This window comes from Coregonus lavaretus (assembly GCF_964263955.1).
Source record: "Coregonus lavaretus genome assembly, chromosome: 3".
In the NCBI taxonomy this organism is placed as follows: Eukaryota; Metazoa; Chordata; class Actinopteri; order Salmoniformes; family Salmonidae; genus Coregonus; species Coregonus lavaretus.
The window spans coordinates 75,594,690-75,616,099 of NC_139990.1; the positions used below are offsets into that span (position 1 = coordinate 75,594,690).

A 21,410-nucleotide genomic window follows, 5' to 3' on the forward strand; every position below is an offset into this window, starting at 1 on the left:
CCTAACTCACCTGATGAACTAGCTGCCTAATTCAACACTGCTCTATCCGCCTCCCTCAACTCTCTGGCCCCTCCTTCCCCTCCTCGCCCCCTGGGTTACCCCTAAACTCCGCGCCCTGAAGCAAACTGGCCGCCTGGAGTGCCTGAGCAGGAAGTCTGGGCTCACTGTCCACACTAAAGCCTACAAACTCCCCCTCTCCACCTCCAGAGATGCCCTCAGTGCTGCCAGGTCCGCCTACTTCTCCAACATCATCAACAGCTCCAATAAGAACTCCCGGACTCTGTTCTCCACTGTCAGCAAACTACTTCAGCCCCGTGACGACACCTTCTCTACTCCCTCCACTGAACTCTGCAACTCCTTCCTTCAGTTTTGCAAGGACAAGATCACCAAAATAAACTCATCACTGACTGATCAATCTCCCTCAGCCGCCCCTACCCCTGTCAACCTCCCAACTGTCACCCCTGAAACCCGGTTCTCCGAATTCACCCCCCATTGACTCTCCCTATATCTCAAAACTCATCATGTTATCCAAGACTACAACCTGCTCCCTGGATCCCCTCCCCACGGTTCACATCAAAGCCTGCCTGCCTGCTCTCTGTCCATATATCACACACATCGTCTACCTCTCCCTCGTCCACGGAACTGTCCTCTCCATCTACAAAACCCCCATCTTAAAAAAGCCCCAACTGGACACCACCATTCTCAATAACTTCCGGCCCATTTCCAACCTCCCTTCAGGGCCTAAAATTAACACCCGCCACCTGCCAAATGCATTGGTGGGTAAGAGGTTTATTTCACCAGCCACGTTGGCGGGTGGTCAGGGTTCAACAGTGCGAGCATTTCACTCGCATTTGTGTATAAAAATAGTAAAGTTTGATCACATTTAAAGTAAAATAAATGCTGCAGTATCTGTTTTCAAAGTATTTCTGCCATTTTGTTTCATAGCTGGTAAATTAATCGCACAAGGTCAAAGAACTGGCTGGGGGCTGTGCACACGTGAAAAGCTGGTTTAATTTTTTGAAACGAAAGTCTACTGAAGTGAGACTTTGTCCTTGTGTTTACATTTTAGTCATTTAGCAGATGCTCTTATCCAGAGCGACTTACAGTTAGTGAATGCATACATGTTTTTTTTTATTTTATTTTTTTTATACTGGCCCCCCGTGGGAAACGAACCCATATCCCTGCCGGCCAAACCCTCCCCTACCTTGGACCAATTGTGCGCCGCCCATGGGTCTCCCGGTTGCGGCCAGCTGCGACAGAGCCTGGACTCGAACCAGGATCTCTAGTGGCACAGCTAGCACTGCGATGCAGTGCCTTAGACCACTGTGCCACTCGGGAGTCATCTTGGCTATTTACATTGTTTTGTTCACAAGTTAGGTTGTTTTTGTATGTTTGAGTTTCAACTGTTAGGGAAGAGAAGACAACGCTTCTACTAGTCAGACTCAATCTCACAGTCACAAACATGACTGGAGTCCGCTACCATGTAACCTCCCGCCCTTAAAGGGGCAGGGGAAAAATGATGTCTCATCTGTGGTATTTGGTTAAAAGACTTGGGTCACAAAAAATGAAATTAAACAATATACCACATTATTTCTTACTAGTAATACATTTATTGTTTTAGAAACAATACAAAGCATGCTCATCCATTTTTTTGTGTTTTGTCAGTGTAATTTTAGCAAAAGAAATCATATTTTGGGTGGTAAAAAATCTGAGTGGCTGGTATATTTTTTTATCTACCTACCACAGTGGCTGGTGGACCAAAAAGTTAATTTTATGCCCTGCTCCCCTTCCTTGCCAAGACTCTGGAATGGACTGCTGCCTCCCAATTACAAACCCACCTGCTAATCGAGCCCTTCCAGTCTGGTTTCCGCCACCTCCGCAGTACTGAAACTGCACTCCTCAAAGTTGTCAATGACCTCCTCACCTCTGCTGATGCTGGTGCCCTCAACATCCTGATTCTTCTTGACCTAAGTGCCGCTTTTGACACAGTGAGCCATCAGATCCTCCTCACCAGGCTTCAGGGTCTGGGTGTTGAGGGCACCGCACTCATGGCTACAATCATACCTCACAAACCGGATCCTCAAAGGCCACACCTCAGACTCAGCTGAAGTTAAAGAGGGTGTCCTCCAGGGCTCTGTGCTGGGCCCCTTACTCTTCATCATCTACATCCTCCCTCTTGGTCAGATCCTCCGTCACTTCAACCTTGACTTCCACTGCTATGCCGACGCCACCCAGATCTACCTCAGCACCAAATCCTTCCTCAACCCACATCTGACCCACATTGAATCCTGCCTCTCTGCAATAAAAACATGGATGCAACAAAACTTCCTCAAGTTCAACAGTGATAAAACGGATCTCCTCATCATAGGCACCAAATCCACCCTCACCAAAGCTGGCAACATCCCCATTGATGACACCACTGTCTCTCCCTCCCCCCACGCATGTAACCTTGGCGTCATCCTGGACTCCATCCTCTTCCACCTCCGCAACATTGCCAAAGTCAAGTCCTCCCTCTCCCGTCCTGCCGCTGAAACCCTCATACATGCATTCATCTCCTCCCGTCTTGACTATTGCAACTCACTACTCTCCGGCATCAACTCAAGCTCCCTCCTTAAGCTCCAAATGGTTCAAAACACTGCAGCCGTTCATCACATCCCCCCCTGTCCTCCATGAGCTCCACTGGCTCCCTGTCTCCCAACACATTGATTACAAGATCCTCCTTCTGACCTACAATGCCCTCCACCACCTTACCTCTCAGACCTTCTTCTCCTCTACCAGATTAAGATCGCTTTATTGATCAATTGCACACAAGGTCCAACCGAAATTTGACTTCCGCTTTTAACCCAACCCCTCCAAAAGACACACATACATAAACAGGTTTTGGAGAGGTGCAGGGGGCTGCCATGTGAGCTGTCATAGTGGGGGGTTAAGTGCCTTGCTCAAGGGCACAAGGGCCTCTAGGATTTGATACCAGCAACCCTTTGGTTGCCAGCTCACTTCCCACCAGATTTTTCCGATTAGACCCGGGATTCGAACCGGCAACCCTCAGATTGCTGGCTCGCCTCTAACCACTAGTCCACCTGCCGCACCAACCTCCAGCCATCCGTGACTCTGAGTCCATCACCATCTTTCAGTCCCACCTCCTCCAAACTCCTCTGCTCACTCCCACTCTCTTTATTTCTCTCACTCTCACTCTCATACACTCTCACTCTCACACACTCACACACTCACACTCACACTCACACTCACGTCCTCTCACTTGGCTGGCCAGTTTGCAGAGCTCAGACCAGACTTGACAAGCAAACAGCTTTCTCCATGGGCTGCCCATTCTTCCCCTTGGCTTGGTCCGTCTCCCAGTTGCAGTATAAACATTCCTTTCTTTAGTCGGCGGAGCCCGCTCTGAAAGAGACCATTTCATTGGAGCTGGATAAAGGGCACTCATGCCAGGGAAGCACAGCCTCCCCCTCCCTCCCACAGATGAGGGGGCCCTACTCTGAGAAGGCCAGTGATAAACAGGACAGAGGGTCAGTCGCTAAGACAATTATAGGCCTCTCTAATTAAAATAGCTCCCCCTTGGAGGTTGGGTGAGGGATAAGGGTCTGAGGCCTCCCCTGTCAGCCCTCATCCCAGTCACTAGAGAGAAGCCATTGTTGGTGGCCACAGAGCTCTTGTATGGGCTCAACAATGCCCATGATATGAGCTCTACTGAGTATGAGGGAGGCCGTTTCAAGTCATGGCTGGAGAGAGTACAGAGCAACACTTGAATTCGACTGTATTTTTCCCTTAATTTGAAGGGGCTTGTACAGTACTAGGGTATGTTGTCATGACAAGTCCGTAACCCCCGTTACCCTTTCTGAAATTAAGGATGTTACATTTAAACTGTACTTCAGCTATATGTTTCTGGTGCTTCATAGAACTAAAAATAATATGTGAGCTCTATGACACATTAATGTTTGTTTCTGCTTGCCTAGACTATGCAGAGCCAGATGTGGTGGCTGGGGGACAGAAGCTTGGCTCCACCTTCCGGCCCACAGTGGAGGTGGGCTACACCGTCCCCTTCACTTTCAACCACTATGACACCCCTGGAAAGCTCCTAGAGCACACTGAGCCCCTGCCCCTGGAGTCCGAGTATGCCACCCCATTCAGTGACCAGCCCCCAGATCCCAATCTGGCAACTCCACAGGGGAAACTACACAACAACAAACATGTGCTGCCTATGGTTAATACAAGGACAAGGACCACAATAACCCAGGCCCAGTATGACTGCCCCTCTCACAGAGAGTTGCCCAATGGCTATTGCACTACGTCTCTCCATGCCAATGGCCCATGCCCGGCCAGTGTGGTCTACACTGAGCCTGAGCCCTTATCTTCTAACTCCCTACTACAGCACACATATGAGGAGCCTTTCTGAATACAGCAAGCTCAACCAGGGACGGAACAGACTTAGGTCTCTATTCAACCTGTATCGCGGAAGCGTTACATATTGCGCACTATAAATGTAAAGGTAATTTCCGATTGAGTCGACACGTGCAGCGTTTACTGTGAATGCAGTCTCCGCTAACACAGGAACATTGCATTTAAATTTAAATCACGCTGTATCTCTGAATTTCCGCGATACGGATTGAATAGAGCCCAACCTGGTACACACAGCCTTACTCTTTTCATTGGCTGTATGTACTAGGTTGCACTTGGTGGCACCATTGGCTGCTCTCTGCTTTGCACTCTCACCCCTTGGGCCACCCTAATGGGCAAAGCAGGGACCATTCATGACCAGTACCGTCCAACATTGATGACCTGTTATTTACAAGAAAATGTGTCTAATGGCTTAGCATTGGATGGCTATAGGCTATATATTGATTCCAATTAACTAATATATTTCGTAAATAAAACGGCACAAAAAGTAAAATTACAAATCAAAGTTGAACATATTTGAAAGCTGAAATGCTCATTGAAGTGTCATATGAACTTGTTATACAGTTTAAATATTTGTCTTACGGGAGCTGTACGAAAAAAAGCATGTATTGGAAGCAGCAAAATGACTGATTACAGTGTATTATCTTGTATCAAGTTGTGACACCATTTGACTCATCTGTTTAGATAATGCTTACTATTTTTCATTTTTTACTGTGATATTTTTGTTAAGAATTTTCATGAGAACTTCATGTTCACAGAGTGAACTGAATGACACTGAAATGTGAATATTTTTGTACTGGAAAAATAAATACAGTGAAGAATATATTTATTTCTATTATATTTAACACTATTTTATCTGGGGCTCAAATGTTTGTGTACAGATATAAAAGTGTGTGTTGTGGTTGAAAAAAACAGACACACAAATGTGCTTTCTTGACATCTTGTGGTAAAGAAATGATGTGTGAAGAAAAGTAAGACCAATCATTTTTATTAGGTATTAAATTACATGTTATGCCTAAATGTACCCATACACAATCACATTGACCAGATGTGGGGTTATTGACTAGGCTACACGTGATATCATTTTTTTGGGGATTGCGTTCATATTGTGGAACATTTCCCTCACTGGGGGCAGGAGTACGTCCATTTGGGTGGACCGGAAATACAGTTATTCAAAACGGAAGATCAGAAAGAAACCAAGACTTTCTAGCCAGAGACGGGTTTGTGTTGTGTGGACTTAAATTAGCTAGTACAAAACATGGGGAGATAGTGTTTGTTTTGTCGGGTAAGTATTTTTAAAAAAATATATATATATATATTTGGGAGATTACATGTACATTTTGCCAGCTCGCTTGCACAGCATAATGATTATGGGAAGATCTCAATTGTAATCCTCGCGTCCTCTCTCCTTCTCAAAAACCCATTGGATGAGAAAGCCTGAGGTCCCGCCCTTCTGACCCTCTCCTCCAATGGGTTTTTGAGAAGGAGGCAAAGCGAGGACGTAAACAATTGAGATTCTTCCCATGTTGTTGTGTTAGCATGTATCTAGCTGGCTAAAAACTAGCTAGCAAGACGGCTAAGGTTAAGCTAGCTGCATTTATGGCTTGCCATTCAAATGTAACTTTCAAGTGAAATATAAAGGTATTTATTTGCTATATGTAGATACGCTTGCTTGGACCATTCCATGGAAAATGTGACCGTTGTGTCTTCAAGCTGAATCTTTGCTAAATCTGTAACGTTGGCCAGCTAACTAACGTTACCTAGCTAAACCATGTTAGCCTGCTAACTAACTGATGTTAACTGAAATTAGCTGTGGTTGTGATACATTTGTTACTAGTTTTTCAACATGATCACGGATTCCTCCAGTTAAATTCAACGCTTGTCTCATAATCAATTTTTATCCAGAGTCGGCCGGCTAGCTAGTCAACAAACATAGCCAGCTAGCTAGCTGTCACTTGAGAGTTGATATGCCCATATGCAATAATGTAACACTGACAGACGGTGTAATGTTATTGGTTTGCCAGCTGCAATGTGTGATATTTGTTTTTTAACTAGCCAGTAAATATCCATATAAATATCATGCCAGGTTTTGTAACCTAGATTTTAGTTAGTTAGTCTGACATTTAAATAGCTAACTACCTAGATGTCATGTCATGATAAGATCTGTTGACATTTTTCCCAAATTATGTTTTCTCTTTAGTTTTTCCAGGTTTCTGTTTTTCCAAGGTTTTACAGGGTTTCAAGGTCAAAAATCACACTTTTAATATTGTAGTCCACAACAATGCTTAAGCTACATCAGGAGACCACTTTTGAGGTCTGGGGAAAAATAGAAGAAATAAGGGTTTTGGGGTGTAGTTATCCTTTAATGCAAGTGTGCACCAGCAAGAGACCCTTGTTTGGTTGGCTATGTTTCTGTAGCGCTCATGTGATTGCATTGATGCAAATAATCATGATATCATTCTGCGAGGCAGGCATAGGCTATTTTGTAGTTAACATTTTAATTGAGAAGGTTTTTGAGAAAGCCTTTCCATCTCTACCAGAAGAAGGGTAACAGCTACACAAAGTGTAGACATACGCCAGCACCGCACACACACAGACAGGGGCATTCCTGTGCCGTTTCCAAAAGTTGCAGGAAAATACAAATCACTGATGCATGTTGCTCATGTCTTATGATTAACTTGGGCAAATTATTGCATTTTCTAATATGTTCCATACATTTAGTACATTCCTACTAAGTTCAATACATTCTGTGATTCCGTCCACGTTCTCCGCAACGCAGATTTTATAGGGACCTAGTCATATCCCATGTTCCAGTCTACCATCACCCTGGCATTCTGTGTGCTTGTTGATTGAGGGCACAAGGAGCTTTTTTCTCTCACACTTTTCCCTTCTGATTCCAGTTTCACGGACCTGGTCCTTACGACGACAGTGCAGACCCAGAGAGAGGCCCCACCATCTGACATCCTAGGTCTGGCAGATTATGACCCAGTACCAACCACAGTCCAACCGCTCCAACTTCTTCACTGTGAAAACAGAGGCCTCCTCAACACCACCTCTCGCCACCAGCATGGCCAATAGCAGCGCCGCCGCCCCTGGGAAGGTGATGGGCACACCTGGCCCTGCCGGCAGAATCAGCCCAGAAGGAAGTCAGGTGAGTCCTCCTGTCCATCTCCTCATCACCAACCTGGGTCATGTTGGAAAAAGTTTTGTGACAGAAAATGAATGTTTCTTATTAGACAGGAAGGCCCTCCCTGTTTCAGTTCGGATTCTTCCATTTGGTGGTTAATAAACACGACCCTGGTATACTCCAGCTGGGTGATGTTTTTCAATAGAATTGTTCATAACAGAAATCAAAGAATTAACTAAAACTGTAAGGTCCAGTTCCTACTTGGCTTTGCATACATTGACACCAATCCTTCAGTTTCATGTGCTGGTTGGTTCTGTCAAAACATGTTTTCTATGTTCATATCCCTAGCCAGATGCCAAGTTTCAGGGTGTACAATGAGTATATAGCCTCTCTGCTTGACTGCACCGGCCTGCTTCTAGTGCACCATTGACTATGACTAACAACCTGTTTGCCCTCCACTCAGGTGTTGAGTAAAAAGAAGCTGCAGGACCTAGTAAGAGAGATTGACCCCAATGAGCAGCTCGATGAGGATGTGGAGGAGGTATGTTTCCTAGTTCAGAAGTGTCATTCACTGAAGCTTGCAAAAAACCCACAATGCAAGACTAGTGCATGCAATGTTTTGGAGCCTCACCACTTGTGACCTGAGGTCCCCCATCTGTCTTCCTCTCAGATGCTGCTGCAGATTGCAGATGACTTCATTGACAGTGTGGTGACGGCTGCCTGTCAGCTGGCCCGCCATCGCAAGTCCAACACCTTAGAAGTGAAGGACGTCCAGCTACACCTGGGTGAGTAAAAGTACAGGCTGATACTGGCTGATGGTTGGAGCAGCAGCCGCTGCAGTCAGGGCTCTACACTGACCTTTTTTACAAGGAGCATGTGTGCGCATAAGTTGAAAAATGTTGGCGCACACAAAGAAATTTAGGAGCACAATATTAGAGGTAATAAAGGTAGAATCTTTAATTTTTCTAGGTCACTGGTGCTTCTACATAGAAATTCCAGGTCGCACAGCGAAATGTTTTGGTGCATATGCGAGTAAAGTGGTCGCACTGTAGAGCCCTGTGTTTGTCTCCATTACTGGAATGATTAATTTACTATGGCAAAAATGAACAGCGTCTGAGAGCCTTGGGTGTAGCAGCTTAGAGTTTTAAAGATATGTATATAAAAAGGTGGATGAAGTTAATGGACCATTTCCTGTTGAGTGTATTTTCTCTTTGATTTTTATTCTCACTCCCTGTGTTGTCTGCCACTCCTCAACAGAGCGCCAATGGAACATGTGGATTCCTGGCTATGGTTCAGATGAGATTCGGCCATATAAGAAGGCTTGTACCACAGAGGCCCACAAACAGGTTTGTTTGTCACTCTTTCTTCTTGATCACACCCAGGGTTCACATTTATACTAATGAATTGTGCTTTCAATAATTGAAATGTACAGTGTCGTGAAAAAGTATTTTCCCGCTTTCTGAATTTCTTTATTTTTGCATATTTTTGATACTGAATGTTATCAGATCTTCAACCAAAATCTAATATTAGATAAAGGGAACCTGAGTTTACAAATAACAAAAAAATATATACTTATTTTATTTATTTAATGAACAAAGTTATGCAACACCCAATGCCCCTGTGTGAAAAAGTAATTGCCCCGTTACACTCAATAACTGGTTGTGCCACCTTTAGCTGCAATGACTGCAACCAAATCTCATCTAAAAGGTTTACTCAAGTTTGCCAAAAAGCACCTGGAAGCACCTGGAAGATCATCAAGACTCTTGGAAGGATGATAATGGACAGATGAGTCAAAAGTTAAACTTTTGGATGACATGGGTCCCATTATGCCTGGTGAAAACCAAACACTGCATTCCACAGTAAGAACCTGTCAAGCATGGTGGTGGGTGGTAGTGTGATAGTTTCAGGATGCTTTGCTGCCTTGGGACCTGGACGACTTGCCTTAATAGAAGGAACCATGAATTCTGCTCTGTATCAGATAATTCTACTGGAGAATGTCAGGCCCTCCGTCTTTGAGCTGAAGCTGAAGCGCAGCTGAGTCATGCAGCAAGACAATGATCAAAAACACACAATCAAGTCTACATGTAAATGGATAAAAAGCAACACATTTGAAGTTTTGGAATGGCCTAGTCAAAGTCCAGACCTAATCCCAATTGAGATGTTTTGGCAGGACTTGAAATTAGCAGTTCATACTTGAAAACCCACAAATGTTGCTGAGTTAAAGCAGTTCTGCATGGAAGAGTGGGCCAAAATTCCTCCACAGCAATGTGAGACTGATCAACAACTACAGGAAGCATTTGGTTGCAGCTGGAGGTGGCACAACCAGTTAATGAGTGTAAGGGGGCAATTACTTTTTCACACAGGGGCATTGGGTGTTGCATAACTTTGTTTATGAAATAAATATGTAATTGTTTTGCTGTTTGTTCACTCAGGTTCCCTTTGTCTAATACTACGTTTTTGTTGAAGATATGATAACATTCAGTATCAAAAATATGCAAAAGTAGAGAAAATTAGAAAGGGGGCAAATACTTTCACAGCACTGTACATGTATTATATAATTATTATTTTTGGTGTATTGTGTTTGTTTAGGAAGTATTGAAAATAATTTCAATAATGCAATATGCGATTGTGATATGTGGTTGTCTTACCTACCTTAGTTGAATGCACTGACGGTAAGGCGCTCTGAATAAGAATGTCTACTAAATCAGTCCAAAAATCGAATCAAACTTTATTTGTCACATGCGCCGAATACAACAGGTGTTCACCTTACCGTGAAATGCTTACTTACAAGCCCTTAACTGTGTACTGTTGGGGGTACTTGAGGACCAGGGTTGGGAAACACTGTACTAAATGACCTAAATGCAATAGTGATTGAGCATGTTTTTCATTTGTCTCATCCAGAGAATGGCATTGATCCGCAAAACAACCAAAAAGTAGCAAGACCTGGAACCAGCCTCGCACAAACCCTCTGAAGATAATGAAAGTGTGGGTTTTGCATCAGGCTATCGAAAACTGTGTATATTTCTAATAATGGGGGACATTCTTTCACCCACGTCTTCATCTCCTCCAGGTTCTGTGTGTGATTTGTCAGTGCCATCATCACACAAGTATTTTGATCTACTTTTCACCACAGACTGGCCAAAATCAAACACTCTTCATTCTGTGGAAATGTACACTCAGGTATAGAGTGTTGTTTTGGGACAGTGTTTTGTTTTTGGAATTATCTATTCAACTTTACGTTTTCGTTCAAGGGGTAACCACCAAACACATACACTTTCAAAATGGGGGTGGCTACCAGACTCTTTCCCACTTTTTTCCCTTTCTTTTGTCTGGCATGCGTTTGCTGTTGTGTGTTTAGTTTTTGTGTTTAGTTGTTGTCACATAAACAAACCCCTTTCATCGAACATCAGAAATGTACACCATTTGCATTTAGTTCGTTTCCAGAATACTGTCATGGCACTATGTTTTTGTGTGCTGTAGGGATCTGATGTCATCTCCATAGTTCATTAGAAAATTACCCAGGACATTGTTTTTCATAAGATGTCACCAATTAACAACAAATGACTGATTATTATTCCAAAACAATAAGGATGTGAAATATGGCTTGTATCGCCAGACTGCAGTGAGATGGCGTTGGGTAATGGTCCTTATTTGGGGATGTGTGGGGAAGCAGTAACATTTGTTTTACTTTATATGGCAGTGTTTTAGTTTATTTTTAATCCATAAATAAAACAAGATTCATATTTCACTTGGCATTTGATTTGTGTGTTTATTTCACTGTTCAGTCATGTTCTTTCTCATTTGTTGGAACCTTGAGTTTTTCTGAGTTCACTTTCTACATGAATGGATTACATCAGTATATCACTATTCAGGGTAAAGAGATTTGACTAGATTTACATAACTGTAATAGCACTGGTATAGAGTTTCTTGATTCTGGAGAACAAACTAATGACCTCCTTCAGTAAGTCCCTGTACACGCACTTGCAAGTATTTTACATGTGTTATGTCTATTTCCATGTTCTGGCAAATTGGCACAATAGGTCATGCCCATCTTGTAACATTTCTTCTCATCCGGTGAAGAGCAAGTGAAGTTTTTCAAGGGCAGCATTGTGACTTGGCATACATGACAATACAGCACATTGACAAGTCCATATCACGAGTCCAAAGACCCAACTCAGGAACAGCACTTCTTTCTGTTGTTGGGTCTATTGATCCTGGGCTTCTGTAGCTGTACTAGTGAAGCACGTGGAGCCAAGCACTTCACCCCGTCCCAGCCCTCTTGTAGCTGCACCTCCCCGCTCAACAGGCCCTGGTACACCCGGCGGGTCAGCAGTTCGAAGGCCTCCGTCACACACTGACCCGTCTTAGCCGACGCCTCGATGTAGGGCATCCCCAGCTGGCCTGCCAGTTTCTCTGCCTCGTTATGGCCCACCACCCGCTCTCCCTGGGCCACCCGGTCATTCTTGTGGCCCACAAGTACAAACAGCACAGTATGGGGCTTCACATGTTCACACACCTCTGCGTGCCACTCCTGCACATGCTCAAAGGAGGCGCGGTTAGTCAGGTCAAACACCAGCAGGCCCCCCACTGAGTTACGGTAGTAGGACCGAGTCACTGACCTGAGAGAAAATAAAAACAAATAATCCAAAAGTTAAAGGAATTGTGTAAATTGTTTAAAAAAAATTGAATGAATTCATGGATGTGAATCAATGATCAGCAGATATGTTGTGATAATTACTATGAACTTATACACATTGGTAAATGTTAACCTACATTAGGCTAATGTTGACTATGTATGGAGGAACTTAGTTGACCTCTGTCTATTACATCTACAAAAGAGGATGTGGTATTCATTGAAGGGAGGTTTCACCAGAATAGGCATCATCTTTGAACAACCCCTAGTAGTTTTTCAGTAGAGGTAGTCAGACGCAGTGTAGACAGATCTGGACAGAGAAACCATTATTATTCCACTGTCTAAAATCATTGACAGGTGGCACCATTGACTGATTGCATCAATATGTGTCTTACAATAAATAAATACTGTATTATTTTGAAAGAATAGCTGTGAAATCGTTTTATTGCTAGCTTGAGTTACCTGGGGTGGCAGAGAGTTCCATTTAGTCATGGCTCTTTTTTATATTGTGTGTTTCCCGGCCTCTGTTCTGGACCTGGGGACTGTGAAGAGACCTCTGATTGCATGTCTTGTGTGATATCAATGAGTGTCCGAACTGTGACCAATAGTGACGCAATCATTATCTCCTCAACTTTGAGCCAGGAGAGATTGACATAATATAAAATAATATAATAATTTGCCATTTAGCAGACGCTTTTATCCAAAGCGACATACAGTCATGTGTGCATACATTTTTATGTATGGGTGGTCCCGGGGATCGAACCAACTACCCTGGCTTTACAAGCGCCATGCTCTACCAATTGAGCTACAGAGGAACATATACACTATATATACACTATATATGCAAAAGTATGTGGACACCCCTTCAAATTAGTGGATTCGGCTATTTCAGCCATACCTGTTGCTGACAGGTGTATAAAATCGAGCACACAGCCATGCAATCTCCATTGACAAACATTGGCAGTAGAATGGCCTTACTGAAGAGCTCAGTGACGTTCAACGTGGCACCGTCACAGGATGCCACCTTTCCAACAACTCAGTTCGTGAAATGTCTGCCCCGGTCAACTGTAAGTTCTGTTATTGTGAAGTGGAAACGTCTAGGAGCAATAACGGCTCAGCCGCTAAGCGGTAGGCCACACAAGCTCACAGAATGGGACCGCCAAGTGCTGAAGCGCGTAGAGCATAAAGATCGTCTGTCCTCGGTTGCAACACTCACTACCGAGTTCCAAACTACCTCTGGAAGCAACATTAGCACAATAACTTTTCATCGGGAGCTTCATGAAATGGGTTTCCATGGACGAGCAGCCGCACACAAGCCTAAGATCACCATACCCAATGCCAAGCGTCGGCTGGAGTGGTGTAAAGCCCGCCTCCATTGGACTCTGGAGCATTGGAAACACATTCTCTGGAGTGATGAATCACACTTCACCATCTGGCAGTCTGACTGACATTTCTGGGTTTGGCGGATGCCAGGAGAACGCTACCTGCCCCAATGCATAGTGCCAACTGTAAAGTTTGGTGGAGAAGGAATAATGTTCTGGGGCTGTTTTTCATGGTTCGGGCTAGGCCCCTTAGTTTCAGTGAAGGGACATCTTAACGCTACAGCATACATTCTAGACCATTCTGTGCTTCCGCTTCCAACTTTGTGGCAACAGTTTGGGGAAGGCCCTTTCCTGTTTCAGCATGACAATGCCCCGTGTACAAAGCGAGGTCCATACAGAAATGGTTTGTCGAGATCAGTGTGGAAGAACTTGAATGGCCTGCACAGAGCCCTGACCTCAACCCCATCGAAAAGCCTTTGGGATGAATTGGAACGCCAACTGTGAGCCAGACCTAATCTCCCAACATCAGTGCCCGACCTCACTAATGCTCTTGTGGCTGAATGGAAGCAAGTCCCCGCAGCAATGATCCAACATCTAGTGGAAAGCCTTCCCAGAAGAGTGGAGGCTGTTATAGCAGCAAAGGGGGGACCAACTCCATATTAATGCCCAGGATTTTGGAATGAGATGTAATAATACATGTGCCATTTAGCAGATGCAACTTACAGTCATGCGTACATACATTTTCCGTATGGGTAGCCCCGAGAATCCGAACCCACAATGCTGAGCCACCACAATAACATGCATGTGCGATATGTGACCGAGGTAAAGACAGTTTCAGGTTGGATATTCGGCAGCTATTCGCGCTTCAAACCTCAATAGCTTTCAAACCACTTGAGCCACAGGCTCCAAATAAGTGTCATGATGTTGGAAAAACTGCGCACAACATTGCACAGGTCTTATTTTCACAATTTGGATATGAATTTGCTTTCCAAAGCTAATAAACGTGGAAATGTTAGCAGCATTCCGTATTCCTAGTTGAATTAGTTAGGGAGCGTAAACAAAGTACATACATTTTATTACTCACTATGCCTTCATATCGCACACTCTGTTGTTTGTCTACTTTCATCTCACACTATTAGACTTCAATCTGTAAGCCCGAGACCCAGTAGGTGTGGACATTGCTGCACAGTGGACACTCACACTCAGAAGTCATTTGGGGAAAAAGAGAGTATATGCTACTTGTATTATTCTCCTGTGAATGGTTCAGTGCCTATAATTTAGGCTGTGTAGAATGGGGCATAAAAAAAGAGAATACTTCCAAATGAGAAGATCCCGCCATGGAAAAGACGACTGGGTGGACATAGAGTGGAAAGGAGGGGAAATAACTCCCACCATGCAGCAGGACACCTTCAGCTGTGGGGTCTTTGGAATACAGGTTTGATAGTTATATTTTCAATAATGAGTGGTTAGCTGTTATGTGACAATTAGGTCAAAAACTGTATTTTCCTTTTTGGTGTAGATTGCCAAGTAAGTTGCACAGAACTTCCCCAACATCCCCTCCCAAATGGATATAGAACCTTCACAAAAACAAATGGAGCAACTGCGAAAAGAAATGATTACTTTTCACCCGGTTCAAACTCCTCCCACCGTGGTAATCCGGGCCAGATAAATGAACCCCCTCATTGAATGGGGCTCCGTTGTTTCATCACCCCCAACGCGTTCAAAGGATCACAGCCGTTTGAGACCGAAAAGCCCTATACGGTGTCGTGACGTGACTCTCATTATTATGATGACTATTATTTATCGCATAATTACCTACTATGTTTAATTGTTACTAGATTCAATTAAATCATATAACAATTAACTCATTAGGAATTTGGGGCACCACCGGAAAAGTTGTTTAACGAGTTACCATTTCCCGAATTAACTCTAAAGATATCTAGATATCTCTTATCATTTAACAGTCATTTATTAATCATTTACCTCATATCAGTCTCATTCTGAAAGTCGTAGACTCTTTAAGTCTGCACGAACCCGGGTCTTACTTATCATTCCGTACTACACAAATTGATTTAATTATTTATTTACTAACTATTTAAAAATGATAACACAAGATACAAACACATACACGGTATAGGTAGGGATTAGAAACTTAATACATTGAAAACGGGTCCCTAGCGGACTAACACAATATGACACTTGTTACTAAAGATGGCGAGTTAAAGATGAGAGAGATAGAAAACACTTGGATACACATGGACCTATGCTCACAGTAATCCTAAAAGAAAAGTAATGCATGTATTTACGTGTTGGAGGTCTTCGTCGTGTATCTTTGTTGGACCCAGGCCTTCGTGGGAAGGGGTCGATTGGGCCTTCTCTTTCGGATGGCCTTTTAGATGTAAGGCTCAGATGTAAGGCTCAGATTGTCCACAAGAGGTCACAATGTCCTTCTTAGTCGTCTGTTTACGTTCACTTGTTCTGGAAGTGGTCTTCTGAGGACAGCTAATCAGCCGTGTCGATGATCCCCTGTGTGGTGATGAGAGCAGTGTAGTAGACGATGGTTTGAAGAGAGTAAAAGAATGGTCCCACTTAAATTCACCTTCTTAGATACAGTCCTTAGAACAGTTACTCAGCCGTAACATTGATTGTTAGTGGAGGCAACTTTGTCGTCTTCACCTCGTGTTGATTTTCAGGGTCGGGACCAATATGGACAAAAGCTGCAGCTTGAGGTCCGTCTAGTCTGATCTGATCATTCTTAACTCAATCTTTTATGCACTCTGGTAAAGAGGTGTGTTTCCATCATACTGACATGCTCTCTGAGCTCCGTCGGGCGTGGCTAGTTACGAGGCAAAAGTATTATCATCACTATGATCTTGTTAGAAAGCTAAAATCACATTCTTATCTTCACGAAAACATTGTCTTCCTCCTTGATATTTTCTACATAATGTAAAGCTAATGTAAAGGATGTATACCTGATATACACAGTGTAAAAGCTCTTCAAGTCACACTGTTTTCGTTATAACGCCAGAGAATCTTGTTTCTCATGGTCTGAGAGTCCTTTAGGTGCCTTTTGGCAAACTCCAAGCGGGCTGTCATGTGCCTTTTACTGAGGAGTGGCTTCCATCTGGCCACTCTACCATAAAGGCCTGAATGGTGGAGTGCTACAGAGATGGTTGTCCTTCTGGAAGGTTCTCCCATTTCCACAGAGGAACTCTGGAGCTCTGTTAGAGTGACCATCGGGTTCTTGGTCACCTCCCTGACCAAGGCCCTTCTCCCCCGATTGCTCAGTTTGGCTGGTGGTCAAATGATCAATGGAAGCAGGATGCACCTGAGCTCAATTTCAAGTCTCATAGCAAAGGGTCTGAATACTTATTAAAATAAGGTATTTCTGTTTTTAATTTTTTATAAATTTGCTAAAGAAATCTAAAAACCTGTTTTTGCTTTGTCATTATGGGGTATTTATTGTGTGCAGATTGATGAAGAACATTTTTTATTTTGTCCATTTTAGAATAAGGCTGTAACGTAACAAAATGTGGAAAAAGTCAAGGGGTCTGAATACTTTCCAAATGCACTGTAGTACCTGTTTGTGTCAGATATCACCTATCCTAACTGCCATTGGTGACTATGTGTGTACAGTATGTGTTCACAGAAACATGTATGGAGCCAGCTCATGGAGACTTGCAAAATGATGTGATGAAGTCCAGAATTACAGACAGGCTTGATACTGATGTCTCTGAATGGAGAGAAACCTGGCACGGCATTAACATTTTACTAGACAACTTTTACTTGTATTGTATTTTTTTATTATTGAATTGAATTGAATGGTATCAGTCAATATGGGGAGGGAGAAACCCTGTGTATTCTGCACCAGGATCAGGGAACTCCTGGTGTATACAGGACACCACACAAGAAGGTATGACCACTCTGACATGTTTGCCAAGGTACCCCCATTACCACCAGACAAAATGTTGATAGGCACAGTATCTTTATTGGCTGGGAAATACAATGAAAGGTGAAAGGTGCACATTGTTATTTTAGCAGAACACTGATTGTATGGTATTATGTGAAGGGTTGTTTATTCTGTATGGACCTGTTACTACATTTGAAAGTTATTAAAACACTAAGTTTAGAATATCTACATAAATTCAGCAGTTGCATTCTTCTCATACTACTCTGTAGGCTACTGACCAATTCAAAGCAATAACAGCTAGTTTACAGTTTTTTGCTAAAAAGCTATTTTTGCCCATTTTAATGGAAGTATTTTTGCCCATTTTAATTTAAGAAATATACTTAATTGTTACGCAGAAAGTATTTGATATTGATATAAAAACGTCTGATTGGTCCTTTAACTGAATGTGTAACATGGCCTATTAAACACAAAAACTATGTTTCGAGTGACAATTAGGCAGGTCTGATGCCAAAAAAAGAAAGACAATTCTTACCTACTACACCCATATTTTATTTGAGCCAAAAAGTAGTGTGTAGTTAGAATGGCAACAACAAAAGTTAACTACTTAAAACACTACCAAGATTTTTAATGTAGTTCAACTACCACCAACCTACAGCACAATGTAGTTCAATTACTAGTTGAACTATATGTAGTTCATTACTCCCCAACACTGAATATCAACTCATGGGGTAGAGAGGGAGACAGATAATGATAAGCCAGACTATAAGGAATGCTTGCACTATGGTCAATTGTGCAAGTATGTAACAGTTAACAAAATAAACTCATAACCATTGATTCACAGGGAATATTTTGTTTGGCTGTGGTGAGTCACAGAGGATTAGATGGATGATCAGAACACATGTGGGCACAATCTTGGGCTTATTCAGGTGGCTGGAATCAGAGTTTGGGTTAATTCCACAAATTCAAATTTAATTTAATTCACTCACCCTGTAAATGTCATTAAATGAAATTAAAATTCCAGGTCAGTCTTTGAATTCAGAGAGACTATTAAATTCCAATTTTTTTTAAAGAAGAAGAAAATACAATTCCAACTGAATTCTAATTCCAATTCAATTCCAATTCCACCAATATGCTCTTCCAACCCCTAGCCCTGCTCAAGGTGAAGGTTATCGGGAGTCATTCCACAGTGCCCTGCTGGAAAATACCCCAAAGCGGGGGCATTTTGGGTACACAAGCATGAGGGAGCGGACACACCTTGCGGTTATGGAGCACATCGAGATTGTGGGACAAATCATGTAGTAACAAAAAAAGTGTTAAACAAATCAAAATATATTTTATATTCTTCAAAGTAGCCACCCTTTGCCTTGATGACAGCTTTGCACACTCTTGGTATTCTCTCAACCAGCTTTACCTGGAATGCTTTTCCAACAGTCTTGAAGGAGTTCCCACATATGCTGAGTTTCATTCACACTTTTTTGGTTGCTGCATGATTCCATATGTGTTGTTTCATGGTTTTGATGTCTTCGCTATTGTTCTACAATGTAGAAAACTGTAAAAATGGAGAGGGACCCTTGAGTGAGTGGGTGTGTCCAAACTTTTGACTGGTACTGTATATAAGGTCCCACAGTTGACAGTACATGTCAGAGCAAAAACCAACCCATGAGGTCGAAGGAATTGTCCGTAGAACTCAGAGACAGGATTGTGTCGAGGCAGAGATCTGGGGAAGGGTGCCAAAACATTTCTGCAGCATTGAAGGTCCCCAAGAACACAGTGGCCTCCATTATTCTTAAATGGAAGAAGTTTGGAACCACCAAGACTCTTTCTAGAGCTGGCTGCCCAGACAAACTGAGCAATCGGGGGAGAAGGGCCTTGGTCAGGGAGGTGACCAAGAACCCGATGGTCACACTGACAGAGCTCCAGAGCTCCTCTGTGGAGATGGGAGAACCTTCCAGAAGGACAACCATCTCTGCAGCACTTCACCAATCAGGCCTTTATGGTAGAGTGGCCAGACAGAAGCCACTCCTTAGTAAAAGGCACATGACAGCCTGCTTGGAGTTTGCCTAAAGGAGGAAACCTGGCACCATCCCTATGGTGAAGCATGGTGGTGGCAGCATCATGCTGTGGGGATGTTTTTCAACGGCAGGGACTGGGAGACTAGTCAGGATCGAGGCAAAGATGAACGGAGCAAAGTACAGAGAGATCCTTGATGAAAACCTGCTCCAGAGCGCTCAGGACTTCAGACAGGGGCAAAGGTTCACCTTCCAACAGGACAACGACCCTAAGCACACAGCCAAGACAGCGCAGGAGTGGCTTCGGGACAAGTCTCTGAATTTCCTTGAGTGGCCCAGCCAGAGCCCGGACTTAAACCCGATCAAACATCTCTGGAGAGACCTGAAAATAGCTGTGCAGCGACACTCCCCTGTAGCTCAGTTGGTAGAGCATGGCGCTTGCAATGCCAGGGTTGTGGGTTCGTTTCCCACAGGGGGCCAGTATGAAAAATGTATGCACTCAGTAACTGTAAGTCGCTCTGGATAAGAGCGTCTGCTAAATGACTAAAATGTAAATGTATAATGTGAAGAATCAAATTTAATTAAACATTTCAAATGAAATTAGAATTGACCCCAACACTGGCTGGAATGTTCATAGCATTAAAGTTAGAAATACGAAATAGAGCAAATGTGAGTATTTTATTCACATTGAATACAGTAACCTAGCTACATATCTACGGTATCTGCAGACGTTGCTGTCTACACCCCGGTTGTTCATTACATTCTGTAAGGAGGGAGGGTCTGATGCACCTTACTCCCATACAGGTTCTATTGTGTTTGTTGGATTTTCCTTTAGGCAAAGACTGATGAATACTCCTATTGTGGAAAATACCCAAATCAAAGAGCTGGTAGTTTATCAGGGTATTGCATTTGCATGAACATTGTAGTGGTGTGCAGAGAAGGAAAAGAGAGAGGGGAAGTTGCAGCTCTCTGAAGGGAAAGGGTGCATTCTGCCCCATATCAAGGCAAGCCTTGTATTTCCTGTTGTCACTATGGTTAGTTCTTACTAGTAAGAATTATTCTTTTATGGGAACAATCCTATCCCACTGAGCCTCTGTAGAATACCCTGTTTGTGCAGATCCTAGCATTTTGTCTTGTAATTACGTCTTTACATGATTTATGCCATGGAGTAGAAAGCAGGTCCCTCAAGTCAGCAAAGTAGTGGTGTGGTGGATTAGTAAATGAATAGCTAACATTACAGAATGGAGTGATGTTGTAGGCTGAATGAATGTGTTGTTGTGGTAATACAGCACAGTACTGTTCTTTACCTGAACCTCTCCTGGCCTGCTGTGTCCCAGAACTGCAGTTTGACCCTAACGCCAGGCTTCACCTCCAGGAAGTGCACGTAGAAGTCCACCCCTACTGTCTGGTTGATGCAGTCCAGAAACATCTCCTCTGTGTAACGCTTCAGCAGGGACGACTTACCAACTGTCGTGTCCCCTAACATGATGATCCTGAACTGGTACTGCCACAGAGTCAGGTCCATAGTAGCTGCTGAGGACTGGAGAGAGGGATGGTGCAGATGGAGGGAGATATGGAGAGAGGGATTCCCCTCAGGAAGCCAGAGGCAGATAGGTGTTTGACAAGCTGGAGCTGGTTCCTCAATGCTCTCCGAGAAATAGTGGGAGAGACACTTCTCAACACTCCTCACGGCTCCCACATAGAACAGTCTCTGTCTGTAGTGTCAGCAGCCAGGAAACACCCTCACATTGTTGAACACCTGCTGCGAAAGTGTGTTTGGTTCAGTGTGTGTGCTGGCTCCTCAAATCCTCAGTGAAAGCACCTGTGGAAGAATGTCCATCCCATAGAGTTCTTAAGTTATGTTGGCGTCCTCCTTCATGCAGATCTCGACTGATACTGTACAAGCATGTGCATGCGTGTATGAGTGTTTGGTAGGGTTGGGAACTTCCAAAGTTTGCCTGTGCCTGTTGATACTTGACAAAGGGAGAGGTGCAAG

General features: G+C 43.4%; 3 protein-coding genes across 6 annotated transcripts in view; 2 read left to right on the top strand and 1 right to left on the bottom strand.

The window, feature by feature from the left end:
• The window catches only part of LOC311120974 (discoidin, CUB and LCCL domain-containing protein 1), a 32,341-nt gene extending 27,105 nt beyond the window's left edge, over positions 1-5,236 (top strand). For all 3 annotated transcript variants that reach the window (XM_084157912.1, XM_084157913.1, XM_084157914.1), the window contains one exon: positions 3,972-5,236. In XM_084157912.1, coding sequence (XP_084014038.1) covers positions 3,972-4,411 — 440 coding nt within the window. In that variant the 3' untranslated portion in view covers positions 4,412-5,236. The remainder of the gene's footprint in view (positions 1-3,971) is intronic.
• A 327-nt stretch (positions 5,237-5,563) lies between these two features.
• Positions 5,564-11,288, top strand: LOC311123613 (transcription initiation factor TFIID subunit 12-like). 2 transcript variants are annotated; one of them, XM_084158199.1, is made up of 6 exons: positions 5,564-5,698; positions 7,314-7,564; positions 8,004-8,081; positions 8,211-8,325; positions 8,798-8,886; positions 10,442-11,288. In XM_084158199.1, the coding sequence occupies exons 2-6, from the start codon at positions 7,394-7,396 to the stop codon at positions 10,475-10,477; spliced, it is 489 nt and encodes a 162-aa protein (XP_084014325.1). In that variant the 5' UTR covers positions 5,564-5,698; positions 7,314-7,393; the 3' UTR covers positions 10,478-11,288. The 2 variants fall into 2 exon arrangements, with proteins under 2 accessions (XP_084014325.1, XP_084014326.1); XM_084158200.1 differs by lacking the exon at positions 5,564-5,698 and adding an exon at positions 5,932-6,054.
• Positions 10,910-21,328, bottom strand: LOC311123601 (ras-related protein Rab-39B-like). Its single transcript, XM_084158198.1, has 2 exons — positions 20,722-21,328; positions 10,910-12,159 (listed from the first exon to the last, which is right to left on the bottom strand). Exons 1-2 carry the CDS (start codon positions 20,937-20,939, stop codon positions 11,715-11,717), a joined length of 663 nt encoding a protein of 220 aa, XP_084014324.1. The 5' UTR covers positions 20,940-21,328; the 3' UTR covers positions 10,910-11,714.
• Positions 21,329-21,410: the final 82 nt, after the last annotated feature.